The sequence below is a fragment of the Python bivittatus genome, unplaced genomic scaffold (assembly GCF_059951505.1).
Source record: "Python bivittatus isolate LINGU-HERP-01145 unplaced genomic scaffold, Pbiv_v1 ctg000410_np1212, whole genome shotgun sequence".
NCBI classification, from domain to species: Eukaryota; Metazoa; Chordata; class Lepidosauria; order Squamata; family Pythonidae; genus Python; species Python bivittatus.
The window spans coordinates 1,885,770-1,912,610 of record NW_028277067.1 but is presented as its reverse complement, the minus strand read 5'-3'; the positions used below and the strand labels follow the sequence as shown (position 1 = coordinate 1,912,610).

The 26,841-nt window shown below is 43.8% G+C and overlaps 1 protein-coding gene across 3 annotated transcripts; it reads right to left on the bottom strand.

Moving 5' to 3' along the window:
• Positions 1-1,157: 1,157 nt before the first annotated feature.
• On the bottom strand, positions 1,158-26,542 carry GRN (granulin precursor). 3 transcript variants are annotated; one of them, XM_007423444.4, is made up of 15 exons: positions 26,388-26,542; positions 21,050-21,206; positions 20,603-20,749; positions 18,751-18,835; positions 17,991-18,112; positions 16,443-16,581; positions 16,106-16,212; positions 14,639-14,768; positions 13,168-13,265; positions 12,589-12,855; positions 11,306-11,539; positions 10,087-10,314; positions 8,926-9,153; positions 7,092-7,334; positions 1,158-6,330 (listed from the first exon to the last, which is right to left on the bottom strand). In XM_007423444.4, the coding sequence occupies exons 2-15, from the start codon at positions 21,200-21,202 to the stop codon at positions 6,184-6,186; spliced, it is 2,328 nt and encodes a 775-aa protein (XP_007423506.1). In that variant the 5' UTR covers positions 21,203-21,206; positions 26,388-26,542; the 3' UTR covers positions 1,158-6,183. The 3 variants fall into 3 exon arrangements, with proteins under 3 accessions (XP_007423506.1, XP_087999475.1, XP_087999476.1); XM_088143349.1 differs by lacking the exon at positions 26,388-26,542 and adding an exon at positions 26,028-26,140; XM_088143350.1 differs by lacking the exon at positions 8,926-9,153.
• Between the last annotated feature and the right edge of the window lie 299 nt (positions 26,543-26,841).

Below are 26,841 nucleotides of genomic sequence, written 5' to 3'. Positions count from 1 at the left end.
TTCCAAACTTCTGATTTGAGGCTCCAAGGAACAGTGTTAATCCCAACTTTTTTCAATCTTGATCCAGCAACCTGCCTTTGTTTAAAATGGCTCCCAACCTTCCCATCTCCAGCAAAGGCATCTTTCAGATGGTTTGAATTACTGTGTCCATCAACTGCAGCTGGAATGAGAAGACATCCCAACTAGGGATGATTCTAGTAATTCAACCTATCTAGGAAGCACCGTATTAGGGAAGGATATTTTAGCCTGTCCTCATGAAGAACATAATAGTATTATACAATTTCCTACTAAGAGTTCTTGTGTTTTGCCAGTGAGAGTAAAACACACATTTTCACTTTCACAATCTTTAGCTGCCCTAGTAAAACAGCATTAGAGATACTCTCTAAAAATGTAATGTATGGAATGGACCTTAAACTAAATACAAGCCTATGGAGTAAGATTAGATTCACTCAGTTCATAATTTGGGTCTTGTATATGTGCCATTAGTTGTCAATCTGGTTGTTTTAAAATTAGACGCCAATTCTAGAATGACAAGCTAACGTAATGGTGGATTATGAATATTCTGAAAAAAGTATCTCATACAATGTTAACGCAAGGCAGTAATTTTTCTTCCTGTTAGCTGATGGTTCTACCCAGCTGCCAAGCCACAAACATTGCGACCCATGAGCAAGCCTTGCAAACAGCGTCCCCTTTGATTTTATGTTATTACTTTGGCTTATATGCCACTCCATTTCTGAAGTCTGTTACAAAAGAGGTTTGTCCTCTGCTATAGAATTAGGAATCTTTTATGCAGCACCAGGGCAAACTCAGTAAACAGCACCCATCAAGGCCAGACTATCAGTAGACTTTAAAAGCTTCTCTTTTTTTTAGCAGCATAAGCATCTTCTATCCACTCTCTTAAGCATTCAGATCATACATAGCAAAATCCTTTCTTGTACTGGCCAGACAACAAGAGGGCACGGGAAGTCTCTTTAGAGCAGGATTCCTCAACTTTGGCAACTTTAAGATGGGTGGACTCCAACTTCCAGAATTCCCCAGCCAGCAAGGCTGGCTGGGGAATTCTGGGAGTTGGAGTCCACCCGTCTTAAGGTTGCCAAGGTTGAGGAATCCCGCTTTAGAGTGTTCTTCAAAGTGAACCTCAATCGAGTGGAAGATGGGAATTTTTAAATAATTTTTATTTAAGTTTGTGAACAGAATTAAGAACAGTACAAATTTTGAATTAAAGAAAAAAGAAAAGTAATAAAGTGAAAAAGAAATATAGAAAAAGAAATAGAAAAGGAAAAAATAGACTCTAAAGAAATGGCTTCCAATTTTCTTGACAGCGGTTATAAATACATTTATATTTTACCCTCTCTAAGGTTACATCATAATTTCCTTCTTTCCATAAACTAAACTTTATAATCTTCAAATCCATAAATCACAAGTTCATTTTTCTCTTTTTTCAGCAAAAAGTCCATAAGGGGTTTCCAGTTTATTGATCTTTCTCTAATCAAACAAGTCAATTTTGCCATCTCTGCTAATTCTGTCAGCTTCACCAACCAATCCTCCAAAGTGGGTATTTCATAGTCTTTTCATTTTTGCGCGTATAATAGTCTCACAGCAGTAATCATATATAAAAATAATCTTCCATGGCTCTTTTCTAATTGACTGTCCATTAATCCCAACAAGAAAAGTTCTAGTTTCAGTTGAATGTTGATCTGTAACATTCTTTGTATCATATGTATTTGAACCCAAAAATCTCTGGCTTTTTTACAAGTCCACCAGGCATGATAAAAATGACCCATATTACCCACATTTCCAACATAAATTTGAAGTAAAGTGGGAGATGGGTCTTTGGATTTCTTTTCTCACCAGTTCTTTTTTATAAACAGTACTGGATTGCCATAAATTGATTGCTAGGTTATTTCAGTGTTGCAGATCATGTCATGATTGTTCATCAAATCTGGTTGTTGTCTGTCTTATCAAGGTGTTCTCTTGCATGACCACTCCATGACCATAGGGAGTACAAGAATTTTATCAGGGAAAAAAAAAAGTTTTCAAGTATTCTCTAACCCTTCATAGCTTGGCTTCGAACACTTAAATCAGTCTTACATGTATATACTTTTCCGGTTGCTTCTCCAGTGCAACTTTAACCCTTTACAGTCTGGCCATTAACTTATCCTATAACAAGACACCAAGCAGCTTTCAAGTAACACCACAAAAAAATTGACACAACAGTAATGAAAAGGACGGCTGATGCACCACCATTCAGGGACTGCATCATTTTCATGTAGCTCCAAATGCCTTTCTGAAGAGCCATTTCTTACAGTGGTTCTGCCATTTCAGAAACGCTGTCTCAATTTTCCTCCTATTCATTTTTCTGAAGCCATCCTGCAAAATCAAACCAACCTCTGAGCTGGGGGTGAAAATGGGAAAACAAAAGAGTTATAATTTCAGTAAGGAAGAACTGCTGACATCTTGGGAAAATGGATGAACACGACGCCCAAGTCTGGGAGCCACCAATTAAGAATCATGCCAACTCAGAAAAAAGATGGAACAGGTTCTAGGTAGAGCAAAAGGATTTACAAGTGTCTTGCCTCTAAAATGTGCATGCTTTTTAAGTCCTTTTTTAAAAACAAGACTTCCACACATGCCCCCCCCCCCTCCAAATTGAAGGGTAGCATAATGGATGGTTTACATGAATGCCTCTTCAAAGAGAAAAGATGAAAGGAAAGCACACTTATGAAATGAGGCAGCTTTTCAGTCTCTCTCTCTCTAACTGGGGTCACGGCATTCTAAGCCAGCATTTTTCAAACTTGGCAACTTTAAGATGTGTGAACTTCAACTCCCAGAATTCCCGAGTCAGCATAGCCAAAGAGATCTAATTCATGTCAAGCTGCTTGTTTAGGCTTTTACCTTGGAGTAAATAGTCTTTAACTCATTGGCACATGATTCTGGTTAGACTTCTATGGGATTATTTTTGCTAGTAGTAGCAATTTATGTTCAGATCACCAAAGCATACAATTAAAAATGGAATGAAAAAATTGAGTACTACTAAATTTGGAATGCTAAGAACAGGAGGTAAATCCTGCATCAATCCAGACTTTCTTTCACTTTGCCTTTTCACTTTACATCTCACTATAGTATTATTAAGAATTCATTTCTCCAATGAGCAAAATATGGCACTAAAACCAGAATGAGAACAGTAAGGAAGAAGAAAGAAAAAAAGACTAAGGAAAGTAGTGTAAGGAAAAGCTCAGATTATTCCTCAAAGGTGCTGCAGTTAAGATGGTAGAAGAGAAACTAAGGAGCTCATGAGTACAATTCCACTGAGCATCAACTATGGAAAAGAGCAGACCCTCATCATATTTTAGCTTTAGGATATTCAATCTAGAACAAAGCTCTCACTAGGCCCCAGTGCATTCATTGCCCTGTTTTTCAGTTTAACATATCTGTTTTTCTACAACAGTGCCTTTAGTTAAAGGGGGCCTATTACAAGGACTTCAGAAGTTGGAAGATAATCCCCCTGCATATTGATGGAGCAACTAATGGACTGCTGTGCACCAACTCTTGGCCAGCAATCACCTAATTTCAAGCTGTATCTGAAAGACAATGTTTAACATGGAAGCCTTTTGCCTCCTGCCTAACATATTCCAGTTCTCCTAGAAGTGGTCAAAGTATTTGGGTGTGATATGAGAATCTTCTAGCATTATGGTTTGGGGAAACTTATGTATCCATGCTAAGGTCCCTCTTCCCCCATCTCAGGACCATGGTACCAGAAGCTGCCCAATTAAAATCTAAAATCACTTGTGCAAGACATGCTCTAGCTTTTATAATCAGCAGAAGTCAAGCAAGGGACTATATTAATCAAAATGGCTGGTTGGGCCAAGGCCATCACTCAGCAAGGAACAGTGTTCAATATTGTTCCTTAAAGTTACATTATAAATCACCTCAAATTTTACTTTAACTGGGAATCAGAAATCCTTGTCCTCTAATGTCATTCTCCCTATGATGTAAAGAAGATCCTGAACTACCTTCAGTCTAACATGCTGATTTTTCTTTGCCTCCTGCTATACCCTTTGCCCCAATCTTGCTTCATTTTGGCTCCAAGTGGTTTTGCAAAGTGCCTTAAAAACAAACACTGGAATTTCCAAAGCTCACCCCCTTGAGATCAATTGGCTGCTGAAGGTGGTACCTGTTTCTTGGTAGTGGTGGCTGTTGTAGGTGAGAGGAGCCATTCTCATCCCTGATTTGATGCTGAGAAGTGATCATGCAAGGACTATGAAAGGGCCACCCAGCTCTTGATGAAGTCAACTTGTCAAGAGGATGAGAGCAGGCCGCAGGGGAGAGGGAAGAAAGTACCCACACTCAACAGCTACTCAGGAAGAGAGGTCAATATTTGTGTAAGGGAAAGATGTCCCAGCCATATACCTGTTGGTTCTCACTCTCTGGCTCCTGCACCAAGCTGACAGCAACAGCCAAAGCAGAATAATTAGGGCAAGATAAATGAAGGTTACATTAAATATTAGGCCAAAAAAAAAAGAGTATCAGCCAGAGTTATGGAAGCACACCCTAAGTAATACTGTCTTTATCCTTCACATTGTCTCAACCTTCCCCAAACTGGCAACCTCCAGGTATGTTGTACTAAAAGTCCCATACCCACCAGTCCAACACATCTAGAGGGCACAAAGTGTGGATGGAATCCTGCTATGATTGTTTATGATTCAAAATACTTCTGTCCTGTCTTGCAAGTTTAGGTAAATGTTTCATCATTTAATATGTAGGGTGAATGCAAAGTGCTGTTCTATAACACTGTGGCAGGATCTAGACAAAAGGGTCGCCCTTTCAGATTTGTGTAGAACCCAACCATCCTCAAGGGCAAGACGGCTACTTTCAAGTTTCAATTATGTAGAAGGTACCTCCACAGTTTTGCGGCCTCTGTGAGGAAGAACCAAACTGTCAGATCACTAAAGATACTTTGTAAAAGAAAGATTAAATTCTCTCCCCCTGACCCCAAGTCAAGTGAAAAAGCCAAGATACTTAAAAATTAATTGCTATTAACCTAATTCCCATGAGTCACAAATCATGTGAAAATCCTCTAAGTTTCTTGTAAGTTAACCTTTGTTAAGAAGTAGAAATTGTTAAAAATGGAAAACTGTACCATTACCTTGATCAAATTTTATTGGATTTTTCCACATTTGTCTGTGCAACCATAGCATCAACGTTTGCTAACAGAGAAAGCACCTGTCTCTTTTAAGTTGAAGCTCTCATATTAGCAATTGGGGGGGGGGCGGTGCAGGGGAGGAAAAGCAGCATCAACTGTGTTCATTCTGCATAGGAGATCACAGGACAGAACACACAAACAGAGATAGTCAAAGACAACCATTTTCCCCCCAATTGCTCAGGTGCCAAAATCTAAGTATCAGCTGAAACAAAACAAATGTGTATTACTTGTCCAGAAATAAGCTTGCATCTTCCTGCAGCAGTGTTAGGACTTTCTGAAAAAGGGAAGCTGTGTATAAATAGAATAGGATCTTAAAAAGAAAGCAGAAATCACCATAATACCTCAATGAAGGGTAGCTGGGCAGCCCTTCTTTAAGCAGAAGTGATTCAAGTCATCTGCAATGGTTCACCTGGGCAATTAACATCTCTGTACTTTCCAAACACTGTGAGAAAAAGGAGACACTTTTGCTCTTCAGAGAGTAAGTGATGCCATCCAGAAAATAAAGAGCAACACACCAGCCAACTGGGAAGGGGGTGGGGTGGGGTGGGGTGGGGTGAGATGGACAGGGCTGGAAGGGGTAATGCAGCAAAATCATCTGCCAATCTGTTATTTTTTTCTTTTTTGGAAAGTGCATGAAACTCCCCTCCCTTTCAAGGTTAAGCCACTGCACCTTCAGAGCAGAAGCTCAAGATGGCAACTTTTCCAGATTCCAGCTTGCAGCCCTGATGACTTTGGACAGGGCAATGAACCATGGATGGAAAGAAAGAAAAATGAGATGTAGGAATACAAGGGTTGACTTGTTATAAGTAGAGAAGATGGCCTGCTTGGCCCATGATGGTGATAAGTGTAGGGTAGTAGGCATCCTTTAGGATCTGAATAGCAATTTGGCAAAATGGCCCTGGTTCACCTTCTTACACCACTCTCCCTGAAACAGCTCACTCTAACCCAAGGCATCAGGCAAATCCACCCCAAAAGGCACTTCAAAGCAAAACATGTGCTCCAACAGAATGTGGGGAGAAGGTACTGATGTCCCAACGGAAAGGCTTCCTTCTGTAGCACCGAAATCCAAATATGGAACAATAGAAGCCTGATGGACAGCAATGGCGCTTGTCACGACAGCAGGTTCCCTGTGAAGTGGAAGAGGAGACAATGAAGGACAGCAATCCATTAGCGAAGAACCAAGAACGTTGCTCAGAATCTTTACATGATTCTCAATAAATCTGGAGGTTGAGGAAGGATGACCTAGAAAATATATTTAGCTGATAAAAGCCAGAAAGAGCTTTAGATTCTGAGTCTACAACACAATTTTGTGTAATGGAGGGGCTTACATTACACCCAAATCCACAGCAACAGTAGGTTCTTCAGTTTCTGAAGAATTGCAGTTTCTTTTTCAGTATTCTATCTTGCCTTGGCCAAACTTAAAAATGCATGCATTTGGGAAAAAAGGCTTGCATCCCTAGAATCTGAATGTGATGATATAATTATACGTACCTCCACCTGTCTTATTGATTTTATCAACACACCTGAGTCTGAAGTACTCAAAAACTTGCACAGAACATTTATGGTAGAATTTGATGGGTCTTCTTTATTCCCAGCAAGGCTGCCTTTGCTTTTTATACAGTGACAAAGACAACCTTCTAGTAAAATACCAGTTCTTCTTATGGTATAGAGCAGTGTTTCTCAACCTTGGCAACTTTAAGATCTGTGGATTTCAACTCCCAGAATTCCCCAGCCAGCTATCTTAAGTTGCCAAGGTTGAGAAACCCTGGTACAGAGGAACAACATACTGTACATTGCTTTACTTATTTGGGGAGACCTGGCCCAGCACCCACCCATGGCCTCCTCTGAACTTCTCACAATCATGGAATCTATAGGCCTGGGCACTAACCTTTTGGTAAGGGCAGCAGGCCCAACCACCCCCCTTGGCCTTGCAGCAGGTCTGGCCCTCGTGGCAGTAATGTTGTTCACCGCACAAGACATCCTGACTGGAGATAGCAGTTTGCGAGGAAATCAGCTGGCCCCCTGCAGCAGCCAGGGGGCCGAGCCACTGCCGTTTCTCACAACTCTGGGCTGCCACGTTGCAGGTATAGCCAGAGGGGCAACAGTGTTGGTGATCCTCACAGCAAACTGCCTGCAGAAAACAAGAGAAGAGGCACAGCTTGGTTCCGGCCCTGCCCCAATCACAGGATTCAACAGAAAAGACATCCAGTTTTAAAAAGTATGTATGAAAGATTTTGATACAAAAATGCTCCTTCTTACCCCAGAAGGGACAGTGCAGTGCACCAAATCCAATGGTGGAATGTTTTAAAGCAGGGTTCCTCAACCTCAGCAATGTTAAGATGGGTGGACTTCAACTCCCAGAATTCCCCAGCCAGCCATGGGGAATGGCAGGGGAATTCTGGGAGCTGAAGTCCACCCATCTTAAAGTTGCTGAGGTTGAGGAACCCTGTTTTAAAGGGCCTAAATAAAACTAATTTTGTTATGGCTCCACTTTGCTTCAAATAAACCTTTGTCCAAAAGGCAGAAACATCCCTTTTATTCCTTCTCTCTCCCCTTTCCATGTTAAGCTTAAAATGTCTGAATTAGGACATGGGATGGGGGAAGAAAGAAAAAACAAAATAGCTGAAAGCTCTCAGGGGCTGATGGATGGCACTTCTCTCAAGGAGACCCTCCAGGCATCTCCAGAGACGGTTCTTGTTTGGCTGACGAGGAAAGGCTTAGCTTGTCCTCCAGGCCCAATTCACAACCACGATGGGAATGTGAAAAGGCACCTTTAGGACTGCAGGGGGTTAACTGAAGGGCCAGCCTGGCAGAGAAGCAAGTCCGGAAGCTCTTATTAGGCACACAAGGCAGCCCACTGCAAATACTGACATTTCTTTTCATAAACTCTCAAGCCTCTAAGCATCTCAAAAACCTAGCAGGGGGCTGAAACTTCAGTGCCTTGTACCTCCCTGTGCCTAGAAAAAGTAATTGTAGCAGAGGCACAGCTAGTTTTTTCCAGCAGAGTGTTTATATCGCGCCTGTGCAGATGATCCATCTGCAGGGGGTGGGGTGGGATCAAAAAAGCCAAGATGGTGGCCATGACCACAGGACTGAAGCCCTGCCCCTTTTTTACCCATGGCTGCCATCTTGGCTTTTTTAGACACCATCCCCCCGGATGCCCCTGTCCATGGGCCCACCCTAGGCAGTACAAGCAGCCCAACTCCAGCTGTGTAAACAACCTTTCGCTCCCTTCCTTGTCAAGACTCTGCTTCTCCTGGCCCTTTGCCACTGCTGCCGTTCCTGCACCATTTTCAGCATTTTACCTTGATGGCAGCTCCCAGCCTATTTTAGATCCCAGTATCTAGTTACAGCATCGCAATATAATGGCGCAGTGGTCAAGGTGCTGGCCTAGAAAGCAGGAGGCTGTGAGTTCTAGTCCCACCTTAGGCATGAAAGCCTGCTGGTGACTTTGGGCCAGTCACTCTCTCTCAGCCCCACCCACATCGCAGGGTTGTTGCTGTGGGGAAAACAGGAGGCAGGAGTATTAGGTACGTTTGCCACCTTGTTATATATTAAAAAAAAGTGGGATAACAACAACAACAATACAGTTCATCCTGATTAAAAGAGGTGCAGAGATCACATGGTATTTGTAAGCTTTTGCAGGAGCAGGCCTGGTATTGTTTCTACCTGTAAGGTGGCACCTGAACATGAAGGAAGTGGGAAATGATGCTTGCACTCACATTGGGCAGCTGGCAACAGCTCCAAGCACCAGACAGGCTCAGGCAGCAGGTCTGCCCTTCCTCACAGCTGACACTGCTGTTGCAAAGAATGCCATCCTTTTGCAATTTCTTGGCAAGCAGTTTGGGTGCCCAAGGCAGAGTGCGCTTTGATTCTTCACAGCTGCCTGTGGCTGGATCGAAAATGTAGCCATTGGGGCAGCAATGCAAGTGGTCAGAGCAGCAGACTGCCTGCAGGGGAGACAGAAAGTTGGGGGAAAAAGCCAGTCTAAGCAGGATCCAAAGGTCAAACGGTGCCATGAAAAGCGCTAATGTGAGCTTGCACAATAATACAGTACTGCATTCCTTTTTAAAAATGGCTGAAGCTTCCTTTAAAGAAACAGCCAGCAAGGTATTGCTCAGTCCTAATCTAGTGAGTTGGCCTTGGTTTCAGGTGCCGCTTTCAACAAGGATGCAAATGATTCAATGGGCTTTTTACAATACGCTCTCCTCTCCTCTCAGACTGCCAGACAGAGTAGTTAAACATCTGCAAAGGAATAAGGAAAGTACTGTATATGAAAGGAAGAGCAGCAATGGCTGCATCAGTGGATTTCATCTTGTTTTTAGAAGCAGAGATAAATCTAGTAGTAGCTTTACAGTGGCCACCCTGACTTTTATCCAGCTGCCTCTTCAAGCTCTAGCTTTCTCCAACCCAGTGGCTTCTGTATGTGAGGCCTACAAATCCCACCATTCCCAGCCAGCACAGCACAGCACAACCCTTCACAGGCAAAGGTTCCATGGATGGGCACCTTTAATTTCTTGGCCACATTTTTGGCAGCCTGCAAAACCTGAGTGCCTTGTTCACTTTTTGCACTGCCCAGATGGTCCACAGAAAACAGACTGATTTTATGGGGAGGGGAAGTTGCTCCTAAAGGCGGCACAGCTGTTGGGAGAAAGGGTGATATTTTGCTATATCCTCCTGCCTCCCAGCAATCCTGCTAAAGATCACTGGGAGAACCTACAAATGCATGTGACCTCCAAGGCTGGAAAGATTGGCTTCTGCCAGCATATTCAGTACCAGCATCAATCCACCATACTGGTATTTTTTAAATGATCATCAGAAGGCTGTAGACTTGCATCTGATCTTGCCTTCACATCAAGGCTTCCTTTCCAAAGCCTACTTACTTTTGGGAAAGGACAACAACCCCAATCACCAGAGGCCAGTTTGCAGCAGGTCTCCTCATCTTTGCAGCTGCTGAAGTTGTCACATTTCACCACCATCTCTTGCCTTGCCAGAATGGGAGTCACTGAGATCCCCTGGGAAGAGCCCCTGCTTTTGTTGCAGGAACTGTGTGTTATGTCACAGGTATAGCCTTGAGGACAACAGTGTGCTTCGTCTTTGCAACAAACTGCCTGTGGGAAAGAAATAGCTATGCTGAACCAGAAGTCCAAACACCAACTGTTGTTGAAATTGCTCTGTGGAGAAATAACACTACAGGTAGACCTCGCTTAATGGCTGCCCTGTTTAGTGACTGTTCAAAGTTATGACAGCACTGAAAAAGTAACTTTATGGCCAATCCTTGCATTTACGACCACTGCAACGTCCTGCGGCCATGTGATCACCATTTGCACACTTCACAACCAGCTTCTGACAAGCAGAGGCAATGGAGAAGCCAGCAGTAAAATTGCAAGTTGCAGTCATGTGATGTCTTGCTTAATGACTGACGGTGACTCACTTAATGACCAAATAGAAGAGATGTCATAACAAACATCATGGTCATGTGATGTTTCACTTAGTGATGGAGCTGCCAGTCCCAACTGTGGTTGTTAAGCAAGAACTACCTGCACCAGCCTTTCTATATGTGCAAAATATTTACATATATCCCTTCCTCAAATGTGCCCCACAACATCTACAATACTGGCCACAGATGCTTCTCATGGTAAAGGTTCTTTCTTGTATTGTATTTGGAACATGAGATCCATCACCACCTACTGACAGTGAGATTGCATGTGAGAGTGGAGAGAAACATGGGTTCCTGAGAGCAACTATCAAAACCCTATTCCGTCAGGAAGCTCCAATGACTTGGGGGTGGGAATTACATTGCAAAATGTATGAAGGGTATCAGGTTGAGGAAGGCTGAGCTAGTTGACTAATTCACCAATGACAGGCTTTCATTTCAGCTAATCATGGCAGGTCTTCCAGAGTATCAGCATCATCTGTGACTTCCAGCCCAGCAGAACAGCATGATGTCAGGCTGTTCCAAATGCCCCAAAGGTAGGCATGCAAATATATTCTTCCTCTGAGACTCCATGGGTGATTGATTAAATCAACCATCTGTCCATGAAGGAAAACCAACTGTCAATCCCACACAATGCATGCCCTGCCTTGAAACACTCAACTTACCTGAAAGAGGGGACAGCATGCCCAGGCTCCCGAACGTAGGCAACACGTTTGCCCATCTGCACAGCTAACCTGGTCATCACACTTTACATCCCTGCTTGAAAGGAGGCTGCCAACAACTGCTGCTGTCTTCTCCACCCAAGGGATACGATCTCCGTCCTTTAGGCAACTGCCTGATGATGGATCACAGTGATAGGCACTGGGGCAGCAGTGAATGTGATCCTGACAGCAAACGGCCTGGCAGGAGAGAGGGAGCTCAGATCAAGGGCTGAAAGCCATCAGTGGCTTACTGGACCAGAAGAAGGAAGCCCCGCCCTGCCCTGCCCAGCCCAGCCCAAAAACTGCATCTTAAGACCACTTCTGACTGGAGGCCCAAACTGACGATATCCTATTTTTGTCTCCAGCTGCAGGAAGCTAGAAAGTATGAAAAAGCACAGGTAAAGACATAATTTATTTTTCCAAACCATCCCTATTAAACAAAGACTGAAGAGCCTGCAGCCCACATGCAACTTGCTGATTCTGCCTCCAGGATGCAGCATCAAAATTGCCAGTGTTTAGGATTTTAAAAAATAAGGGCTAAAATAGGCTAAAATGTTTTACTGCTCCCCCCTTCTGCCTCCAGATCTCAAAACACATCAAAGAAAGGATTGAAATATGCCCATTGATTTTACTACACATCCTCTGGAGCCTTTGGTGGACAAAATGCTGTGTCTTACAGTGTTGCTCCCAGCTATGAAAAGGTTGCCTGTTTGTTTGTTTGTTTTTAATAAACCTGGGCATTTCAGATGACCAACTGTAAAACTACATCTGGCCAGTACTGGAGTCAACCAACTCTGCTACAGTTCTGTAGAAACAGACAATACAGAATGTGTGGGGAAACAAAAATAAACCCCTTTCTCCTTTCCAAGACCCTCCCCTAAGCTTTAACAGAGGAACATCTTGCAAAGCCTAGCAGCTGAAATGCACAGAATTTAAGAAGGATGGATGGTTTTGTGCACACCTCAACATGTCACCAGCTGTGAGCGATCGATATGTGAGAAATGAGAGGTGGGCTGAATTAGCAGTGCAAGCTAAGCAGAACCTGGGCAACCAGCTCCTAGCTGAGATTATTAGAGTTCCCTTTTGTTCCTCACTCACAGACTAGGCTCACTTCTCCCACCCCTTCCTTTCTTGCATCTGTTTCCAAGACTAAGCAAATGCCAGGAAGTACCTGGCAGGAAATAAAGCAATTTGATATTCCTTCGGCCCTCCACAGAAGGATGAAATAAGTTTAGATCTCTTCTCACCTGTCCAAATGGGCAGCACCCCCAAGCACCTGTTACAAGGCGACAACAAGTTTGGCCATCTGGGCAAGCGTCGTAGGGATCACACTGCACCACTGTGCCTGTGGAGACTGCTGTGGAGCTTGTGTCTATTTTTGAGGCTGTTGTGGAGCTTGGGTTTATTTTTGACACCAAAGGGATGCTTTGGGCATCTTTCTGGCAGGTGCCCTCCTCCAAGTTGCACTGGTAACCCTTTGGACAACAATGGACATGGTCTGAGCAGCACACAGCCTGGGAAGAACACAAAAGACAGTGAGACCATCATGGAATTCCAAGCCCAAAGAGGAGGTAGGAGGCTATTTCTTTACTGAATATCTACCTATCCAGTTGTGCCAATTCCAACTGGTACATGCTTTTCAGAGTCTCAGCTGAAGGATCTTTTCAAATAGCAAATGCCAGGATGGAAGCTGATGTTGCCTATCTAAACATGTTTAGTCCCTCTAAGACCACCAGGAATCTCTCTCTACCACCACCCCAAGTATGCCCCCCATCAAGCTTCTAGGTCAACTAACCATGTTTTCTGGCAAATATAGTTTCTCTTACCTCTGGCAGTGGGCAGCACCCCCAGGAACCTGAGGTTGTCTTGCAGCAAGTATTATTATCTGGGCATGCGAACTCTGAATCACAATATATATCACGAGCTGCAAGATGAGAAAGAAGTTATGTTCAAAGAGGAACATGAAGCCTTTTCAACACCCAGCTTTCTCTCTTAAGCCACTGACAGGTAGACCAGCTTTCCCCAATTTGGTACTTTCCAGATTGGTTACATTATTACTTCCAGAACTGTCATGCTCCTGCACTTATGGAGGGAACTACCCCAAGCGCTCAACTTGGGAAAGGAGAATATGAGGTGAAGTTCTAAACTATTGGGAACAGCTAGCTTCATATACAAGCACACTCATAATCAGAGTTATGCATGTAAAATGTATCCAAATTCGGCAATCAGCAAACATTAAAATATGTTTGTAGCAGTGACAGTTTCTCAGCTAACTTATTGATTTCTGCAGAGTGTGAAGCAAAGTACTATAAAGTGTCTCTAAGGTGCTTAATTTGATTTCTTTTTTTAATGCTAACACAAAAATTATTCTCCTTCTGCCAGTGAGTATTGAACAGAAACAAGAAATTGTACAAGTCACAGGCGCCCCAGTCTCCATCACACTAAGGCTTAGTGAACAATGCTTTCGGTTTCCAGTATTTCTAGACACTGCTCAGAACAGCAAACCTTTGCTATTTTTAAAGCTATTAACTTCCTTTGGAAGAAAGCATACATGTTTTCTCAGAAAACTAGATTTTGCCCCTCATGCCATATTCTACAGTTTTCTGCACCCGTGGAGAAAGAATCATGCCACAGCCATAAGAAGTATCTTCCTGGATTGGATCCACCAGCCGTCTAATTCAGCATCTCGTTTCCCCCCATGGCTGACAGAACATTACTGGGAGTCCCAAATGGGCTATGAGGGCAGGACCAGCCTTACTACATGGTGCAATGAAGCAGCTGCTTTGGGCACTGAACTGGCATAAGTCCCCACTCACTACCCAATCAATCACCATCTGGAATAGCAACTAATCTAGAATCCAAAACATATGGGAAATATTTTTCTTTTAAGCAAAAGCAGCAGCAAATCTTAAACCAACTAACAATAAGAAAGCAAATTATAAAATACCGATGTCCTAAATTAATAGGACAAATAAATTATTTGTAAAATGCTGAACAGCAATAATCACTTCTCAGGAAAATAGATTTGCTTCCTTAGCAATCTGGATGTTTTTTGGCTCAACTTCTCCCCCCCCCCCCAGGTTTCTTCTCAGTGCCTTAGATTGCCCTTCCTTCTTCTCCCTTGCTCCACAGAGCTCCCGCCTTTTCTTCACAAGAGTCCAGCATCCAATCTCCTTTTAAGAGTTGGCTCTGCACTGTCAGTCCCCTCCATCTACATGAAGCTTCTTTTGGCATCCTTGTTTTACGTGAGGCACTTCCTTTCAGCCAGGGAACTGCTACGGCACTTAGTCATCTCACCTGTCTGGAGGCCTGCAGAGAGGTGGGTGATGGGCCATGACCACTGGGGGGTCACGGTGCATATGGAATGCTTCAGGTCACACTTAGTGCCCTGTGGGCAACAGTGAAGGTGGTCGCTGCAGCACACAGCCTAGTGAGAAAAGAAAAGGAGAAGCTGAGAGCGCAGACAGCATGTTTGGTAAGCAACTGCCTGCTCCTACCAAGCTCAGCTGATGGAAAAGAAGCTCAAGGCAGGCTGCTGGCTTCCATCTGAGCCCAGCATCCCATGATGCATTATTTGGTTAAGGACACTGTGGCTTATTTAATTAGCAGGCTGTAACTTAGGTCTGTTGACGCACAGGTTTATTTGGAGTCTGCATCTCAGACCTGAAGACATCAAACCAACCTTTTTACCTCCCAAGTGGAATCTATGGAACTGCAGTTAAATACAAAATAAATAATTCCAGAAGTGTATGAGATTAAGCATTCTCCTATAAGAGTGAGGGGTGGTTTGGGACAGGGTGGAGAAGGCTACAAAAATCTTGGAAAGTGTTGGCCATCTAAAACAGCCCCTAATTTTAATTGTTTGGGTCCTGATGCATGAAAACATTGCAAACCACTAAAATAAATAATTTGAAACAATCGAAATACAGCAAACATAAAATGCAATCACAATCCAAATAAAGATGCGAAGACAGAACCAGAAGAGAAGCCAGATTCCCAGAATTAAAAGCAGTTCTAATGGACCATCACAACTCATCCTAACAGCCGTGAAAACAAGTTATTTAAAATACCAGCAAAAGGCTTGGGAGAATAAACAAGGCAGAAAACATTTAATGAAGTCATGTTACTGAATATTCCTTGGCCAAAAGAAATATTTGTTGACCCTTAAAAGGCACAACATTATTTGGCCTCTTTCCTACCTTCCCAACCTCCAGTACCAAGGAAACTCTTGGGAAGAAGTGTTTCAATCGCCATCTGAAGGTAAAAGGCATCAAGCAAAATTTCCTAGCTAATGGAGGCTGTTCCAGTTTTCTCAAAGAAAGTCCACTGGCTCAGTAGGATGTGGATGAGGGCCAAGGGCTTCTGAAGAAGCCGAGACATGAAATTCCCCAACATCTCTCACTCCCACCAGACCACTGCAAGCAGGGACAGATGCCCTGATTAAACAGCACAGGCACTCCTTGCCGTTTGCCCCTTTGGCCAAAATCTACACTAGTGACGCACAAAGCAACATCCACCTGGCGTGGCTGTACGTCAACAAAGGCAGGATGGCAGATGTGGCACTGCGATGCGAGCCCTGCCCCTTTTGTAAGCACATACAAAAGGGGTTGGGCTTGTACTGTAATATCATATCTGTCATCTTGCTTTTTATTTTTTAATCCCCATCCCACCCCACAACACCGCAGATGTCAGTAGACACACAGGAAGCTCCTTCTGAGACCGGACTGCCAGGTCACGAGTTGTGTAATCCTACCCTGTACTTACATTTGGTAAAAGGCAACAACCATATTCGCCAGTTGGGAGCAGGCAGCAAGTGGCAGCATCTGGACAAGTAGAGTGATTACCAGGACAGATGTTTTTCTGAGTCAGATCTGCAAGGTGAGCAAAGGTTACCCTCTCAAGAGGTGAGATAAAAAGCCTCTGTGGAACAGATGGGCAGGGGAATAGATTGCTAACTGACGCTTTTGGCCAGCGTAGGATGCTGAAGAGAGAGCGCCACCCAGCCTACGCAACCTGGCAACTACAATGGATTAAAGTACAATTCCCATCATGCACAATAGTAAAGCTCCAATAAGCCCAGCTTTATTTCTCTACTCCATACTTAACACCAGGGTCCGTTTCTTTGCTGGAAACTTCTCTGAAAGAGGCTGTTCCCCAAAAGCTTCAAGGCACCTTGCTTGGACCAGATCACAAGTTGTGCCATGGGGACAGCAGTGAATCTTGTCTGCACAGCAGGATGCCTGGGGAAGAAGAAGGGGATCAGTGTGCCATCATTCCCCACCATTACTCTTTTCCTATAGTGCTCAATGAACAGCTTTGTTCCAGCATGCTATTTAAGCATTGTATTAATGAAAATGGCACACTGGAACATTAACAAAAAAACAGACATTTACTACATGTGGAACTGCAGTACTGTGGGAAGAGTTCTTTTTTGGTTCAGCGATTTCACATTGTCACTCACTTTGTGATTATTTTTTTGAAGTTGGTGCATGCTTTATTTAAGCAAATAGGAGCCTATAGGCCAACAACAAACTTAAAAGTTTTTTTTTAAAAAAAATCTGGAATTTTCCAAGGAGCAAGATAAAGCATGTAGTGCAGCCGCCTAGGTATAGAAGTCACTTTCCTGAAAAGCCCAGATACTATTACAAGCCATTTTATTTGGTTGTTTCTGTTGTTTTTAAAGGATGGCTCTGTTTAGCTTAGATTTATTAAAACTATACCTGGTAACGTAATGGGAAAGGTGGTAGAAATCTAACTTCATATTTAAAAAAAATACATATAGGAAGATCTGTAGTCTCTGAAGCTGTAAAGGCTCATGCAAAAACTGCTAAAGAAGATTTCCTTTGGTTGGACTCTGAGGCAAGCTGCTCAAAAGTCCTGGTGAGCAGAAAATGTGATGCAAGAATGTGATTCAACACTTCCCCTGCCAAGCAAAGCCCCAAATTAATTGTACAACTGCAGAAGCTTTTAAAATATTGGTGTCATCGAGCAACCTGAAGAATCATTACTTTCTTTTACGTTTTAGGGAAGTCAGCGCAGAACTGAGAAGTCTTCAGAATACAATGTTTTATGATGCAGTGCAAAGGCGGGCAGGTTCTGAGGGATCATGGATCTTGCGGGGAGGGGGTGCAGGAGGCCATCCAGTAAATCAATGGCAGGGGGTGACTGGAATGTGTTGTTCTGGGGTGCGTGCTTGAAAGGAGGAAGGGTGAAAATGTGATTGGGATCCCTCTGAAAAGCGCATCTACTATTCTCAACCTAACAACCCTCACCCCCAAATCATGTTAGTGGAATTTGGTCACCAATTATCTGCAGCATTAAACCTTGTAGGTTTGTAAGCCAAAAGACCAAAATGCAGTGGAATGTTCCACCAGGGTTTAGCCTTCACAAAAGGTTCTATTAAATGTGGTCCTGGGTAATCAAGAGGTGCCCTTAGATGCAAGTCTTTTGAAGCTGCTTGCTCCACAAGCAATTACTGACTCCAAAGGTCAGTAGTCTGGAGTCCCTGGACTGATGGATAGGAGAGTGGAACTCAGTGACCTCTTCACGTTTTTAAAAATCAAAGAGCCATTCTTTACCTCTGTCTGCATGAAATGGCAACCCAGTTTGTAACTTATCCTTTACTTGCCCATACTCTGAGTTCCCATACCTCTGGCATTGGGCAACATCCCCAGGATCCATCAGCCATCAAACAACAAGTGGAGTCATTTGGGCATTCCCATTCACTATCTGGGCACTGAACAGCACTGACTATGGCAGCAAAGGTTAAATCTGGAAAGCAAAATAAATAAAAATTAGAAGAAACTTGACATCTCAAGTTTGAAGGCCTGGAAATTTAAAGTCTCAGTTTCCCTCTCCTGCATAAAAATGGGCACTTGATTTGTCTACATCACTACTTGTCATTCCTCTGACAAGACAAACACCAGATTCTCTTTTCAAATCAAAAGCAGCTTAAAATAAAACTGCTGGGAGCATGACACATGGAGAACCAAATGTACTGGGTGAAACTAGTAACTTAATTTACATTTAATTAAAATTAAATCTAGTTAATAGGATTATTCTGCAAACATGTATTTCATCATTCTTCTTTTGGTCACATTTATTATTACAACCGGTAACAATACTGGAGATCACCATCCCTAAGGCGCTGGGGGGCTGCAACATGGCTCAGGAGTCTCAGGTTGTGCACCTCAGTCCCAAGAGCTACGATGGCTTATTCTGAACCCTTTTGCTCAAAAAGGCAGTTTTAGCTTCTCTTATTTGCTTACACTGATGAGGCAAATATATCCTTCTAGGACAGCACTGAATTGAGCATCTTCTTGAATTCACTGGGAGAGATTATTTTTTCTTACTGATCTATTGTTACTGTTCCCTGTGACTCCAATTTGTCCCACCTTGTCCCCACATACCTTCATTTTCTATGCAGACTCTTCCATCAGCGCTGCAGTGGGTGCCACGGGGGCAGCAATGATGGCCATCAGCACAAGGGATGGCCTGGAGGGGAGGAATAAGAGAGGAAAATACTCCATAGTATCCAGAACAGCAGGTGGAGCAGAAGAATTTCCAATAAATCCCACAACACATCCATCTGTGCAAATTCAGATTTGTAAATTTAATCCCTAAGAATGGACATGTGTGCTGTTTTGGCTTGCTCTAATAAGGGTAGGGAAGTAACTGTAGCCACTTACATGTGCTCAGAAGGTTTTTTTCCTACCTTCAGTAGTACTTATTCCATAGCTTTTTGCTAGGATTGCAAGCAATATGCCTCCAGGTTCTAGAACCCCAGCCCTCTTTCTCTTCCCCTTGGTTTTCTTGGGCAACACATTTCTTTAAGAGCCACTCCATACCTGGCACCTTCCAAATATGTTGGAACTATAATTCCCAGAATTCCCAACTAATATGGCCACAAGATTATTACACTAGAATAAGACACTAACCAGGAAAACACTGTTGTAATGTTTTGGACAGCAGTATAACCCAGAGAATTGAAAAGACGAAAGTTACAGCACAGAGGTGAGTGTGATTACTGATACAGTAATACCTCGGTTCATGAACGCTTCTGTTCACGAACAATTTGGTTCGTGAACAGCAGCGTTCACAAAATTTTGCTTCCGTTCGCGGACTCGGCATCGGGTGACGAACGCAACCCGCAGCCATCTTCCCTGCTCTGACACGTGGTCGTGGCTTCCTCTAGGCGAGATCACGGTGGAAGTCAGACATTTGCTGTGAAGCTTTTTTGTGTCGCCTCAAGCAAGGTTAGTGTTCTCTCTCTTCATACTGTACTGTACTTTGTTTCATATTTTTGTGGTTAAAAAAAAAATACATATGGTTCAGAACGGATTAACCTTATTTACATTGAACCTTATGGGGAAATTTGATTCGGTTCGCAACCAGAATCGTGGAACAAATTAAGTTTGTGAACCGAGGTCCCACTGTACTTTGGTGGTAACATTAAATACACTGAAGATGTTACCTAGCCGGGTAATGAAACGTTTGCAAGAAAAGAACCAAGCTCAGAGAGCCCCAAGGACTCCACAACTCAACCCTGAGCTACACATATTCGCCTCCATTGCTACATTAAATACACTACAGCTGGGACTGTGAGGTTGGCAACCCTCCACCACATCTACCCTGGCAAAACATCAGCTGAACAGTATTGTAACCCTGACTGGGTCAGGAAAAGCTTCTGAAGACACCAAAGCTGTCTGTACAACTCAAAAACATTTTAACCTTATAGTTTTTCATTTCTTCTTAACCTCCAGTTAGGAATCAAATCCAAATCGGAAAGAGATGGGAAATCTATGGTCCTCTAGAAAATGATACTGTATTGTTACTGCCTGCTCTCCCCAGCATGACCAATAATTAGGATATACAGGAGCAGTGATCCAATAATGTCTGAAGAGTCCGGGATCCTCAGCCTTGTATTAGAATATTTATCTCAGTTTCTCCAATCTAATAGGGCTCCAGACGTTAAGGACTCCGAATCCAACATTCCCAGCTAGCTTGATCACTGGACACATTGACTGTAAAGGATAGCAATTGTAATCTACTATATCTGGAGGCCACTGGAGTGGTAAAAGTTCTTCATTTTACCTGTTATATTTCAGTTCAGCACACAGCAAAGTAGGGCTGGCATGTCGGCAAGAACAAGTTAGGAGCTGTGGGGCAAATTAGTTAAACTTGCTCTGCTAAGCATCCCCAAACGTGAAAGGTGTTCTGATCCTTGCCAGTCCTCATCCCCCTTTTGGTTCCAAAGCTCACCTCCTCCCAGGGACAGCAGGCAAAGGTGGCGTTCAGGCTGAGCTGACAGGAGTGTTTCACTGGACACGTGTTGGCATCAGGACACACAACACCAGAGACCTCATTCCTGCTCTCTGGGGGCAACATGCGCAGGGATGCTCCTGTGAACTATAAATAAAAAAGATGAGGCAAAAACATGACAGGCAACTTTGTTCCCCATCCCACAAGATGTTATGCAAACTGCAAGGCCTAATATATTATTTCAGGAAGTGGCAACAACTCTAGAAAAGCTGGATGCACTGTAACAAAGTTGACTATTAAAACAGCAATATTCAATCATTTTTTTCCTTACGTTGCTTTAGTCATGTAATCAATTAACACAAGCTTTGCTAGTGGAAATGCTTCAGCCTTTTTAGGAAACCATTTTCTGCCCCATCCTCAGCAAAAGAGTAACGTAAGAGTTCCTACCTGAGGCTGGTTGCAACAGATATACTCATCTCCTCCAGGGACCTTGCAACATGTTGAAGATCCTTCACATTTCTGCCCATTGGGGCACTGCAAGGAAGAGGCTGTCCTGCTCAATACCAGGCATATTATGAATTGCACCCACATCCTAGCCATGAATCTAGATAGGAGAATAATGCAAGAGGAGAGGCGCATCAGAACACCACACTGCCATGAAATGCTCAGCCCCAAAGGGAGAGTCTCTCCAAGCCCCTCATCATAAACTGGGAGTTGCTCATGACCGCTGTGGCACAGAATTCTGACTTATAGGCTATTCAGTGACTCAGTAAGGAAGATCAACTGAAGAAACCTCATGTGACAGTCATTAAAAGCAAGAGAGGAAGATCACGTGGATGAGCCTTGGGTGTAAAGGCTAGGAAAACCTGATAGCAGGAGATATACAGGGTGTACTAGTAGGTCACATGGGCTAATGTTTTATTAGTTTGTTTTGGTTTTTTTCCCCCAGAGAAACGTTATTGTACTTAGTACTCATGTGTTGAACAAGAAGGAAGTGTTCAGAAGAAAATAGCAATCAATCTGAACATTAAGTGTAATTTATATAAGTTATCTATCGGGCCTGACTTTTAGTACTATGCAACACTTTGGATCCATTCCAAAAAGGTCCTACTCTTGTGCATCCAAATGCTCCAAACAATTTTTTGAACTTAATCCAAAGCACTGTAGAACTCTAGTATGTGTATATAAATATATGTATCTATATATATATCTCGCTCTCTCAGTGACACATATAAACAACCATATATTAAACATATCTGCCTAGAAATGAATACACTAGGAAAGTCTACAGCTGACTCAACACTCTGCCCCAATAAACCACACCCAGCCATTTCCAATTTTATGTTCCTCTCATGGGAAAGGCCATAATTTTAATCATCCCCTTCCTGGTGGGAGTTGTAGCCCAACACATGGGGAAGATATGAGATTGGCGAAGACTGGGACATCCTAATCCCACCATTGACTTTTCCTACAAACCTTACATATCCGGTCCAGGATCCTGCTGACTGGAAGAGCATACAAGCCCCAATAACCGATATTCTGAAACTGTTATTACACTCAGAACTTCTTGTAGTTTATGCTGAGAGTAAAAAATTAAAATGCTTCATGGTGCCATTTAGGCCCAGAATTTTAATGAACAGATGTTTATTTTAGGAAGCATAACATGTCTGCTGACGTACTACAGTGGGGCAAAAAAGTATTTAGTCAGCCACCAGTTGTGCAAGTTCTCCCACTTAAAAAGATGAGAGAGGCCTGTAATTTTCATCATAGGTATACCTCAACTATGAGAGACAAAATGGGGGAAAAAATCCAGAAAATCACATTGTCTGATTTTTAAAGAATTTATTTGCAAATCATGGTGGAAAATAAGTATTTGGTCAATATCAAAAGTTCATCTCAATACTTTGTTATATATCCTTTGTTGGCAATGACAGAGGTCAAACGTTTTCTGTAAGTCTTCACAAGGTTTTCACACACTGTTGCTGGTATTTTGGCCCTCTATGCAGATCTCCTCTAGAGCAGTGATGTTTTGGGGCTGTCGCTGGGCAACACGGACTTTCAACTCCCTCCAAAGGTTTTCCATGGGGTTGAGATCTGGAGACTGGCTAGGCCACTCCAGGACCTTGAAATGCTTCTTACGAAGCCACTCCGTCGTTGCCCGGGCAGTGTGTTTGGGATCATTGTCATGCTGAAAGACCCACCCACGTTTCATCTTCAATGCCCTTGCTGATGGAAGGAGGGGTTCACTCAAAATCTCACGATACATGGCCCCATTCATTCTTTCCTTTACACGGATCAGTCGTCCTGGTCCCTTTGCAGAAAAACAGCCCCAAAGCATGATGTTTCCACCCCCATGCTTCACAGTAGGTATGGTGTTCTTTGGATGCAACTCAGCATTCTCTCTCCTCCAAACACGAGTTGAGTTTAGACCAAAACGTTCTACTTTGGTTTCATCTGACCATATGACAATCTCCCAATCCTCTTCTGGATCATCCAAATGCTCTCTAGCAAACTTCAGACGGGCCCGGACACATACTGGCTTAAGCAGGGGGACACATCTGGCACTGCAGGATTTGAGTCCCTGGCAGCATAGTGAGTTACTGATGGTAGCCTTTGTTACTTTGGTCCCAGCTCTCTGCAGGTCATTCACTAGGTCCCCCCGTGTGGTTCTGGGATTTTTGCTCACCGTTCTTGTGATCATTTTGACCCCACGGGGTGAGATCTTGCGTGGAGCCCCAGATCGAGGGAGATTATCAGTGGTCTTGTATGTCTTCCATTTTCTAATTATTGCTCCCACAGTTGATTTCTTCACACCAAGCTGCTTGCCTATTGCAGATTCAGTCTTCCCAGCCTGGTGCAGGTCTACAATTTTGTTTCTGGTGTCCTTCAACAGCTCTTTGGTCTTGGCCATAGTGGAGTTTGGAGTGTGACTGTTTGAGGTTGTGGACAGGTGTCTTTTATACTGATAACAAGGTCAAACAGGTGCCATTACTACAGGTAACAAGTGGAGGACAGAGGAGCCTCTTAAAGAAGTAGTTACAGGTCTGTGAGAGCCAGACATCTTGCTTGTTTGTAGGTGACCAAATACTTATTTTCCACCATGATTTGCAAATAAATTCTTTAAAAATCAGACAATGTGATTTTCTGGATTTTCCCCCCATTTTGTCTCTCATAGTTGAGGTATACCTATGATGAAAATTACAGGCCTCTCTCACCTTTTTAAGTGGGAGAACTTGCACAATTGGTGGCTGACTAAATACTTTTTTGCCCCACTGTAGCTGCCTAGGCTTAACACCTGCGCAGCACCCCACTTCTGACTTTCTCCATTTCAGAGCAGGCTGCATCCCAAGACCACAAACTCAAAGTTTTTCTATTTTCCCTCTGATTTAACTGAAGCTAGTTTACTGATCAATTGCCAATAAAAACCTCTTGATTATGATAGGGGAGAAAATATTAAAATCAGTGTTAGAACTATAAAATTTACAAATTATAGATCTAAGTATTTTCAGTTTGTACAGAAGCCAATTAGAAAAGGGCCAACTAAACCTCTGCTACAGAAACCCACAGATTTTCGCTAGTTATTCGTGAAAAACAATCTGCAGATTCATGTACACACCAGATCTCATTACACACACTGATCTGGAAAAAATGTTGCAAGCCAACCCAACTTGTCTTTATCATGAACTAAGCAATCTGAGTTGCACTACTGACACATATATTTACCACACGCTTCATAATATATTATAGCTTATGCGTTGTATAAAATACTGTGCATCTGGCTCAGTCTGAAATTAAAAGTCTTCAAGAACTGCCCCTTAGAGTAGTAAGAATAAGCCAGCCACAGAATATTTTCCTCCGATAACACAGGAAACTGAAACAAGGAGAATGCCTGTGCATGCATGTGCTGACATTCAGAAACGTTTGCTCATGACAATGGTGAAACTGGTTACCAGTTCCTTCTTTCCATTCCCTTATTCTCTCATGCCATTTGACAGTCGTGAATGAATTCCAAGTAAGTAAGTTCCAAGTAAATACGTGTGCATGTAAGTATCCCAAATCCTATGTTCACAACGCTAGAGACTGTTCCCACAAGCTTCAGTCCCAAAGCCCATGGCGGTCCAGCACACACTAGCACTTCAATGGAGAATCACCTCTCGTCCAAAAAAGAAACTGACCTCAAATAGGGGGCTGAAGTCTGCTAAGTCTGCTAAAGGCATGTACTCCCCACTCTCATATAGATGCTTACACAGTTTCTCAATACTGTACACATTCTCCAATCTCAATCACACACGGACACAAAATTCAGTCCTTCCTCTTCAGCTGACCCACACAGGAGGAACCATTTCTTCTGTCCCAATAATAAGAAAACTTCCTTTTTTCACTGCCCCAATCTCAGAGCCACAGTTGTTCAGAGAAGCCGAGTTTGTCAAATGGAGAACCGTACCAGCTTGTGAACCAGAGTTTCTCATGCAACCCCCAATTTTCTATATACAACTTGTGGTTACAAATAAAAGTTCTGGGATCTTGCACTGAAAAACAGTCACTGCAAGAAGGGAGGTTACTCAACACTGTGCAGCACTGTGAGCAAGCAATGCTCACCCCTGCAGGACAGCTCCAATGAGAAAAGGAAATTTGTGCTCTGGGACAAGTGAAGCAGTTGCTCCCTCCCCCAGTCAGACAGAGGCTACAATTCCCAGTAGGCACCAAGTGATTGTAAAGAAGAAAAGCAAGAAAATAAATTCATTTGGAAAACTAGGAACAGCATTTATTACTCTAGGACCCACGGGAGCTGCTGAGGGGTGCTGGTTTGGCCTCTTGCTAAACGCTTCTGAAGTCCATGTCTACAGAGCTTTCTTTGTCTCTCTCTTCATTATTCTGCTCTGACCCTCCAGCTCCCACCCTGTTTTGGTGGGCACAGAAGTCAGGGAGAAGGCAGGCTGTCCATTCATCAAGGGCCAGCAAATATCATCAGGAGAAGTACCTGTGAGATATTTACTTAGAGAAAATTGTAAAAGTTTCATGTGGCAACTTGCATGTAGAGCTGCATATTAAAGAACCACAAAGAATTTCCAAATGTTAGATGACGATGATGGGCTAATCTAAGTCTGAATCTGCCCAGCTGTACACATATGTGCACCTCACACTGCAGACCCATCCAAACCCAACAAACTGCTTGCCAGCAATCATGCCCACTCCCAAGCCCAGGCTGTCCGGGCGCTAAGCAGGAAAAGCAGAACAGGCTGCATCTGCTAAGAGTACCGGGACGGCTGATCTCTGGATAGAAGATTCGGGCCTGGCAGTCCACCCCACGCACGCAACTCCTCCTGAGGACTCTTTCACAGCATTTTCGGCTGTCTTGTGAGCTTCAAAGCCCAAGGCGGGGTCAACAGCTTAGGAAAGGGCCCTCAGCTCTGGTCTCAGTCACCTGCAGGAGGCGCCTGGCTGTACCGACCTCTGTCAGCGCCAAATCCCGGCTCTAAGGATATCCCGCAAGGAGATGACGAAGGATTATTCCTGGCCCCAATCCGCCCATCAACTCTGGGGGAGAGAGGGGGCAGAGAAAGGCGACGCTGAACGCGAGAATGGAGAGGCCCCGTCCGACCCCCCGTGTTGTCTCCCACAGAGCCAGGCAGCAAGAACTGTAAGCGATCCCCCAACTTTGGCTCTTCCCCCGACATCATGCGCCCCGGAGCACCCGCCTCCGAACACAGGCTAAGGGAGCAGCCACCACGAAGGTCGACGGGAAGCCTCCCGCCTCGCCAAAGCGCTGCGCCAGAAAACTCACCTTTGGCACCGGCGCTTCCGAAATGAGAGTCGGAAAGCCCTGCAGGCGCCTTCCTTGCAAGCAAACAAGCAAGCAAGCAAAACCTCGAGCTGGGACACGCCCCTCTGAGTAGGTTTGACCCGCTCGCCCTTCCTACTCCATGGTGATTGGCCCCTTCTTCTCCAGGAAGGCACGGAGGCGAAGGGGAGACATCGCAGCCCTTTGTTTTGGATTGGTGGGTTTGCTACCTAGTCCCACCTCCCCACCCGAATGTAGAATGCAAATAGCGTGGGACCGTATTGGCCAAGATCCAAACCCTCTCGAGGTTCAAATAAGATTTCGGGCGCACGTGACGAGGTGGGAGGAGGGACTTACGCGGGGGTCGACTCAGCCCCGGAACTTGTTATGTTGACTGTGGGGCTGTCAGGACGCAGCCCGGAAGTGGTAATCAAGAGCGTCTCTCAAAGGGTGTATC